At 43.6% G+C, this 9,659-nt stretch overlaps 1 protein-coding gene across 8 annotated transcripts in view; it reads left to right on the top strand.

Moving 5' to 3' along the window:
- Window positions 1-506: 506 nt before the first annotated feature.
- Window positions 507-9,659, top strand: part of TRIM33 (tripartite motif containing 33) — a 54,549-nt gene continuing 45,396 nt past the window's right edge. For all 8 annotated transcript variants that reach the window (XM_033153017.1, XM_033153016.1, XM_033153015.1 and 5 more), the window contains exon 1: window positions 507-1,038. In XM_033153017.1, the coding sequence (XP_033008908.1) occupies window positions 522-1,038 (517 nt within the window). In that variant the 5' untranslated portion in view covers window positions 507-521. The remainder of the gene's footprint in view (window positions 1,039-9,659) is intronic.

The raw sequence follows: 9,659 nt of genomic DNA, 5'->3' as shown, positions 1-9,659 counted from the left end.
TGAGAAGCCGGCAAGTGTGAAAGGCCGCTCTCCGCCCCGCCCTCGCCCTGCCTCGACTCCTCTCCCGCCGCACCGTTTCTCGGCCCCCCGCACGAGTCGCGTTTCCCTCCACACACCAACCGCCAACCGCTGTCGAGACACCCACGCTTCGAACGTGAATCTCTGTTTGCGCGTGCGCCGCTTCTATTACAGACCTGAGCGTGCGCGCTCGCGCTCTCTCTCCTTTACGTCCGTGCTATTTCCTTTAAAAACCATACAGAGAGGGAGGAAAAAACTGACCCCCTTTCGCCGGCCTCTCAACCTCGGGCCTCTCCCACCGCCTTCCTCGTCCGCTACTACCGTCCAAGCGCGCGCACGCACACGCCCAGCACCGCCCCCTTCCCCACTGGATGCCGCGTCCCTCCGCGGACCTCGCGCCAGATGTGCGTCGGACGCGCGCGCGCAGGCCGCTAGCGTGCTTGCGGGCGCATGCGCGGTCCTGTGCGTGAGCAAAGCGGGGAGTCGGGTTCAAAGGAGGAAATATGGCGGAAAACAAAGGAGGAGGAGGCGGCGGTGGCGGGGAGGGGGCTGGGGAGGCCGGGCAGGCCGGGGGTGGTAACGAGTCTGTCACCTCCGCCGCGGCGGCCGTTGTCACCTCAGCTGCGGCGGCCGTTGCGTCCCCGTCCCCTCCAGCCCCCGCCGCGCCCGAGGAGAGGGAGAGTCCCAGTGCGGTGGTCCTGGCGGTGGCGGCGGCAGACAAGGGCCCCGGGGAGGCGGAGGCCGCGACGCCCGTGTTAGTGACCGTAGGCCCGGCGCCGGGCCCCGTGCCGCTGGCTCCGCTGGGCCCCAGCCCCGCGCCCCCCGCCCTCTCCAGCGCCGCGCCGGGCCCGCTGTCGCTGCTGGACACCTGCGCAGTGTGCGCGCAGAGCCTGCAGAGCCGGGAGGCCGAGCCGAAGCTGCTGCCCTGCCTGCACTCCTTCTGCCGGCGCTGCCTGCCGGAGCCCGAGCGCCAGCTGAACGTGCCCGTGCCCGGCGGCGCCAACGGGGACATCCAGCAGGGTGAGTGGGGAGGCTCCGGGCATGGGCGGAGGTCCAGCTGGGAAGGATGCCCCGCTGCCTGGGGTGGACCCAGCCGGAGGAGTTGGGCCAGGTTGCTAGGCGCCCCGTTACTAAGCTGCGACAGCTCTGGCTCGAGTCGCGAGTGTGGGGCGTGGAGGGTGAAGACCAGAAACCCGATTCTCATGAGAGGATGCGGGGAAGGGGGGCGGAAAGCAAGCAAGGGCAAGAGATTAGGGAGTGATGTGTTGCTGGTGATGTTGAGTAGCGAGGACCGATATGCTGGAGTTACCCTGAGCGGTCTTTCCCCGTGCAGATGTTGTGGTGCACTTGTTGGTTTACAGCAGGGAGACGGCGGGTTCGCATCAGGGCCATGCACTGAAGAAGGTTATGTGTACAGTATCTTAAATTCTAGACAGCTGTAGAGAGAGAACATGTTGAATCAGTTGTACAGAAAAGAAATTAGGGTCTCTAGCCAATCTTTTAAAAGCAGTTAAGTAAGAATATTAATAACTGGAGATAGTACTACTCTTGCTACTCTATGCAATACAGTTTATGACGTGATGAAAGCTTTGTCAAACTTGGCTGGCTTTATCATTTGTAATAATGCATTCTCCTTCGTGGAAATTGCCCTCTTGCTCAAGGTTTTGCAGCAGTTCTCAATTTCTCTCTTTAGCGGTGATGTAGGTTCTCTGGGAAATAATTGAAATTAGGGGAATTTGCATATGGCAACTTACATCAGAACTTTTTAATGCCTGAGATCTAATTTAGAATGCTTGTTTTACTTAGTAAACAAAGCTAAAGCATTGAGTGCCAAGTTTGCCTAATAGTGTACCAAGTATTTGGCATCCATCTGTTGTTCCTAATCAACTTTTGAAATGCTAAATGTGCTGCAGAAAAATAAAGCATTGGAAACTTTTCTGGTTTGGAGAATTTTCCCGCTTCACATCACTTCTCTTTAGTATTGCTAGGTGCCCCTTCTTCTGAACCTGTTTTCAATATATCATTGTACACCACCCCAATCTCTGAGCACTGCAAGATTCCAGGGGTTGCAGGTGCTCACCCAATGTTTGTGTTTCCTTTTGGAAATGAGGCACAGTGGAGACTGTGGTGTCTTTGTGATATGTTCATTTACACATATATGCAACCTGAGCCTACGGTGAGCAGGTTCACAATATCGAACACCCCCAAAAGGTCTTGTTTCTCTATAACCACAGTATTGGATTAAAGCAGGTATTAAAGCAGAGACATTGCTCTCTGACACCCCCCCCCCCCGCATCATATCACTGATTTCCTCACCTCTCTGCCTTTATATGTTGCGGGTGGGTGCTCCCACCCATTTGCCGTCTCCAAGGAGCCCCTTGATCCTTTGTTTTCTTAATAACCCATCCAGGAGATCTCCTCAGCACAGGAAGGTAGCCTGTCTTAATTAGCTGTTAACACTTGCTGGATCAAGGGATTAGATGTGGCCCTCAGTTTAACACCCCAATAATTGATTAAATTCTAACACTTGCTGGATCCATGGATTATAGGAGTCTGGCACCCATAAACTCATAACAACATCCATTATTTTCAGTAGAGTCATACCCCAGTTTATGGCCGCTTCAGGTTGGGTTTTTTCAGGTTAAGAACGCGGCAAACCCGGAAGTGTTTACTTCGGATTTCGCCACATGCGCAGAAGCGTTCTGCGCGGTTCACGCATGCGCAGAAGCGCTCTATCGCGCATGCGCAGAAGCGCCGCTCTGGTTGCAGACTTTTCGGGGTGCAAATGGCACCCCGGAACAGATTGTGTTCGCAACCAGAGGTACCACTGTATGCACATACTGGGGCAAGCCACTCTTGGGACTGTGGGAATGAAAATAGGGCCATTGCTCATCAGCTCAAGATAAAATGTCTGGGGAAAACTAAAATTGGAGGGGTGTGTGTGGACTGAATCACTGTCTTTCTGAACCCAGAGTCTCTGAACTATGTAATACAAATATGTAATATACGGGCAGGATGCAGTAGTTACATTTGTTTTTACAGCTTTTGGAGACACAAGTTAAGTGGATATTAAAGGAGATTTGCCCAGTATATATTTCCATAAAGTCGATGGGTATGAAGCAGCAGATATTTTATTGTCTTTTGTGGCTTTTGTTTCGTTGGGACCTATTTGATTGGGGGTCTCTAAGTGTTGATGCCTTTCTTACATTGAAGCATACTCAATAAGAAAATGTTTGGAACTATTATATAGGTCACAGATGGCAATTGTGTATGCTTCATTTTTGGCAGCCTATATGTACTTAGAAACTGTTTTTGCTTTCTGACGCGTGGATATCACGTTTGGCGGTATACATGCAGCTTTTATGCACTTTTTTTTTTACAAGAAAATGCTTAGTAGTGTTTAGTTGTCATATCTACTGTATTTACTCGAATCTAATGCTCACCTTTTTTGCCAAATTACATTGCAAAAATTAAGTTGTGCATTAGATTCAATGGCACATTTGCCAGCAAATACTTTTTTTGGTTTCAAGGTTCTGAAAATTGAGGTGCACATTATATTCAGCGATGCATTAGACTCGAGTGAATACGGTAAACCTGTCTTTACCAGCAGTGTCTATGAACTGCATATACCGTACTTTAAATAGGCCTGGTCACAATCCCATTGTGTTTTCCAACTTCAGTTTTGTTATTGTCACCTTATAAAATGATCTACTTGTTTAGTAATCTGCTTGCTTGACGATCTAAGATTTTCATAGTTATCCAGAATAATGAGCCAAAATGGACTATGGTATAATTTTTTATAAAGAAATGTAGCATATATTAGATATGGAAACTGTTCTAATACTCACTATTTATATAGCACTATTAATGTGTTTGTAGCACTTTGAACACTCTTGATATCCTTCCAACAACACCATTGTAAATTAATCTGTATTATAGCCATACTGCAGAAGGGATCTGAGGTTACAAGACAGTAGCTTGCTGAAGGACATTAGTGAATTCATGGCAGAGAGGACATTTAAACTGGGGAGTCAACTGCTATACTGCACCAGCTAATAGGATGATCTTATACGTACTTCGACTTTAAAAAAATCTAACACATTCATTTTGTGTGACCATACAGGCTTGAAATTTCAAAAAAATGAAAGCTGATATTTTTATGGTTAGTTTTCAGATCTCAATCATTGTGGTCAGGATTTTTTTTTGCACAAACCATATTTAAAACAAATCACAGTTTGTCGTGGGATAGACAAGCAGCATATGAAAAGTGATGAAAGTCAATTAAACCTTATCAATATCGAAATTGTAAAATAGACATAAAGAAAAATCAATAAAAGAGTCTTTCCCAGTCCTACCTGGAGATGCCATACATTGAATTTGGAACATTATACTGTATGTGCAAAAGAGTATGCGGTATCACTGGGTAGAGTTATTGCCTTCTTTGTAAAAGTCAGTCTAGTAGATTACAGGTCTCTTTGGTAAAGGCTTAGGTTTTGTACCTTGTTTAGCTTTGTACCTTGTGACTTTAGGAGGAGAATGCCTATCAATTGGCATCCAAGTTTTGGATTGACGGAAAGCAAGTAACATTTAAGCTATCCTACTGTGTCAATCTGGGGAGTAACGAGTTTGTGCTTCTGGCTCTCCATTATACAGGTCCAGGAGATTTTTCCTGTGTATTATTTGCAGATTTGAAATAACAAAAACAAAGCACTGTAAGTAAGTAATATCATCTTTACTGTGCACATGGATGTTATTGTTTCTAAGGTGCAAATTTTGGTGTAACTCAGGATCTGCTGTGATGAAAGAAATTTGATACATGGATAGATCCATTTCAGACAATTGAGTCAAAGATTTAGGGTAGCAGGAGGCTTGGTGCAAGGTGTAGTGAATTTTATGAATAGTTTGTCAAGGTGGTCTTGTCCAATTCAGTTTGGTACGGAGCAAATTATTTTTGGAAAGCTGCTGGTTAAGTTTTCTTCTGTTCATGAGAGTATTTAAATGAGCCATACTTCTGTGGTCTTTTCAGGAGAAGTTTAGTATAAGCAAGTCATTAAAGCTGTAGTAATCCTTCAAAATGAATTGGCTTATCTAATTCTTGGTTCTGTCTGTGGTTCAGTGCTCTCATTGGATAAATTTGAGGCTGATTTAGCAGCATTTAACAACAGATTTGTTGAATTTTAAAGATTTGAGCAAGGGCTTAAAGGGCTTAAAAATCCTGATAGAAGTGATAAACAATAAGGCTAAAATGACTGAAATATTTTGTGTGTGTGTGTGTAATTGGACTGGGGTGCTGCTTGCAAGATGCCATGTTCTGCTTTATAATGGGGTTCTCCCCAGAAGCAGACAGTTCTGTAGTTGTGACTGCTCACTTTCAGGTGCAACAAGCTGTAGTGTGAATGGTGAAATAGTTAGGTCATAAAGGCATAGCATGGCAGTGTCTCTTGTAGAGCCCTTTGCTTTTCACAATGTGGCATGTATTACTTGGTAAGGGTGTTTGGTAAATTAAGGCCATTTAATTAAATATTCTGGAAGTAGTACACAGAATATGATCTGCTCTATATAATTAGCTTTACATTGTGGTACTTAAAGCAACATGTTTATGCTGTCCTTCTAAGCATAGTTATGTAGAAATAATAAAATGCATTCAGTGTTTATGCATGTGCCCTATTGTGCATATTACATGTTTCACAACTGGAGTTTGTCTCTTTGGATGGGGTAACTACTTTTGGTGTTGTCAAAAGTAATAAACTAGCAAAACTAGCTGCCATAATTTTTGGTGTTACATAGTTTTCAGAAATGTTCTTATTGTGTTTTACACATATATTAAAAAGTTCTGCTGCCACTTCACTTTCAAACAAGTATTTGAGTACAGTTGTCCACCATGGCTCAGATCTCCTGGCTTTCCCTCTCTTGCAACTATATATTTTCAGCTATGTGTTTTAATATATTGTTGGAAATCGCCCAGAGTGGCTGGGGCAACCCAGTCAGAAGGGTGGCATATATCGTATTTTCCTGTGTATAAGACTAGGTTTTTTCCTTAAAAATAATGTCAAAAATTAGGGGGCGTCTTATACATGGATACATCTCCCCCATTTTCTTAAATCGGAGTCCCCCAAAATAGGGGGCGTTTTATACATGGGGGCGTCTTATAGACGGAAAAATACAGCAAATAAAATTACTACTACTACTACTACTACTACTACTACGCTGTCTCTCTTCACCTCTCCTCCTCCCCCAGGAGAAAAAGGGGTGAAGACAGCAAAGTAAAGCCCCTTTGTCTCTGCTTGGCAAAGGGAAATACAGCAAGGGGGATTTGGCTGTTATATTCCTCACTGTGTTTTCTTCTCACCCTTGCCTGCTGGGGTAGGATTGCAGCCAACAGTTAGAGGGACTTGCTGTGTGTTCTCAGTTGCAGAAAGCACAGCGCTGTGATGCTGCTGAGAGTGGCACAAGTAGATAGCGAACGGCAGCAGGGGTAGTGGTCAGTCTTGTGCCTTTTCTTCTTGGCGAAGGGCATGAAAATCAAGTGAAAACTGGAGAAGTAATCACTTTCACACTTTTTTACATCTCCTTTTTTTTCTAAAGTTCTCTCCTGGTGCCTTCTGTGTTTGTGTTCTGGATTGATTTTATTTATTCAGTTTACCCACTCTTCTTCCTGAAGGAGCCCAGGTTGGCAAAAATCACAGTAAAACAACTTTTATCGGTTAAAATGTTATGAAAATCAAAACATTCAAACAATGATTTCAGGGTTGCCAGGAACAGATATTTTCAGCCACCAAATATCTGGAGAAACAGGAATGTTTTAAACTTCCTCCTGAAAGTCAGTAATAATGAAGGCAAATGCACCTCAGTCACCATGGGGGGGGGGGGCGCTAGAACAGAAAAGACTTTATCACAAGGGAGTGCCAACCAGACAGCAACAAGTAGTAGCACAAGGCCTCACCTCCCAATCATAGAATTTTACATGGCTGATACAGGGGAACATGCTCTTTTAGATACTTGGCTTCTAACCTGCTTAGGCCTTGATACAACATAAGCACTAACTCTGTTACTTGGACCCAGTAGCTCACTGGCAGCTGGTGACACTTTCAGGACTGGTGACACTTGGTCCCATTGGACTACTGCTTTTAACAACCTAAAAGCCATATTCTGTGCTAACTGCGCATTTCATAAATCTTCAAGGGCAACCCCATATACAGTACATTACAATAGTCCAGATGGGAGGTCACTAGAGCATGGAAAACTGAGACCAAGCTATCCTGGTCTAGAAACAGCTGTAGTTAACAAATCACAACAAAGCTGGGCATGAGCATTCATAACCACAGAAGCCAAACAAGACTCTAGTGACAAGTTAGAATCCAGGTGTACTCCCAGACTACAAACCTGTTTCTTCAACAGGAGTGCAACTTCTCCCAGAACAGGTCCTACACCTAATTTCTGGACTTGGGAATCACCTACTCATGACACTTCTGTCTTAACAAGATTCAGGCTCAGTTTATTGGCCTCCATCCAGTCCACAACTGTCTCCAGACCATAGCTGTCAACCTTTCCCTTTTTTTGGCGGGAAATTCCCTTATTGGGAAACAGCAGGGAGGGTTGACAGCTATGCTCCAGACACCTGTATAACACATTCACAGTGTCTCCTGATTTCAATAGAATTGAGAAATGGAGCTGCGTGTCATCAGCATACCAAAGATACCGTGCTCAGAATCTGCAGATGATAGCTCTCAGCAGTTTAATTTAGATGTTAAATAGCATAGGAGGCAGAATGGATCCTTGCAAGTCCTCACAATTCAAAAGCTACGGGGCTGAGCAACAATATCCAAATGCTGCTCTCTGGTAGTGACTCTGCAGGCAAGAGTGGGACCAGCATAATTCAGTGCCTCAAACTTCCACCTCAAGTTTCTCCAGAATGACACTATGGCCAATGGTGTAAAAAGCCACTGAGAAGTAAAGAAGTACTAACAGATTTTCACTCCCTCTCTTTCCTGATAAAGGTCATCACGGTGATCAAGGCTGTTTCAGTGCCAAAACCAGACCAGAAACCAGACTGTTAGGGCTTTTTTTTTCAGAGGGAACTCCCAGGAACTCAGTTCCAGCACCTCTCAGGTGAGCACCATTGCCAGTCTAAGAGAACGAGGGAGTTCCGGCACCTCTTTTTCACCCACATGGGGAGTTCTGGCACCTCTTTTTATAGAAAAATAGCACTGCTGTTAGGGACCTAGATAATCCATTGATTCATGCTTTGCCTATAATGACTGAATGCAATAAATTGGAGTTTTTTCCAGTCTTAACATTGAAGGTTTGGGGAATTGATTTCTAACCCACATGTAGCTATCACATTTTGAAACTAGTACAAAGAATAATACAATTGTTCTTCCTTTTGTTCATTGCATACAACAAATTATCTTCCTATGGTTTCATTATGAAATGTTAAGCCACCTTTTTGCAGTTATTGGTTACCAGGATAATGTAACATCATTATGTGATAAAATATCTCATGTGCTTAATCCTGCCTTGCAAATAAGTCTCCTCAAATTGCCAGATCACACAAAGTTATACTACCTCACCTTCCTACACATACTATGAATTAAAGCAAGCCTGTTTTATTTCTTTAGGATCCAGTCCTGTACAAATTTACCTGGGAGTACATCCCATTGACTGCTGAGCAGATGTGTACAAGATTTCACTGTTAATCTCATCCTTACTAGTAATGAGTATAAAACTAGTTCTTCTGTGGTTAGATGGTTAAAGAAGGAAGAACTAAATGGATGAGGTTTATTTAGTTTTTAGGTTTTTTTAATTAAAAAAAAAATTCCATCCTTTCCTATCCCACAATACTGCAGCATTTGTTTGTTTTCTGCTCTGACTTGCAAACCAAACAAACAATCAAATGTATGTTTTCAATGTGGGCATAGGATTGCAGCAAATTCAAAATTGCTCCCCTCTACCTGGGAGTGGCCCCCATTGAGCTCAGTAAGGCTTACTTCCAAGTAAAACTGTATAGGTGATTTAAAGGTCCAAAACCTGGCTGTCATGTTGACTATTCCTTTGCTCCTTATACTTTAGAAGCACTCAAAAACTATAAGCACTTATGTACTGCCCCAATATCTTTTGATGAAGGGCATTATATAAATCAAATCAAATCCAGTCAATCAATCAATCAATCAATAGAACTGTGGTGTCAAAGACATGAGCCTGGAATTTATGGGAGAGACTGAATCAATTTCTTATCAGATGGATAGGGCCAATAGTAAACTCTAATAATTTTATTTACTGTATATACCTGACTTTTCAGCCATGCTTGGCTCCCAAAGATGCCTAATACTCATGTCCAATATTGCAATAATACTAAATTCCACCAACTACCTTCCTATTTAACATTAGTCTATTTTTTATTTTTTATTTTTGTCGCTCTCCAAGGAGCTTGAGGGGCATGGTGTACTGGGGACAGTAATAGAGACTCAGATTTATAAGCTAGGCACCAAATGGCTCCTTAAACCAAGATTACAATCAAAACAAAATATCTAGTTGTCATTTGGGGGAAAGACAATAAAGTCTTATTTTTTTAAATGATGGACTGACTGTGATTGATTCCCAGTTAAACATCTGGCTCATTGTATGACAACCTTGAGCAAGGT

The sequence above is a fragment of the Lacerta agilis genome, chromosome 6 (genome assembly GCF_009819535.1).
Source record: "Lacerta agilis isolate rLacAgi1 chromosome 6, rLacAgi1.pri, whole genome shotgun sequence".
NCBI classification, from domain to species: Eukaryota; Metazoa; Chordata; class Lepidosauria; order Squamata; family Lacertidae; genus Lacerta; species Lacerta agilis.
This window is presented reverse-complemented; position numbering and strand designations above follow the sequence as displayed.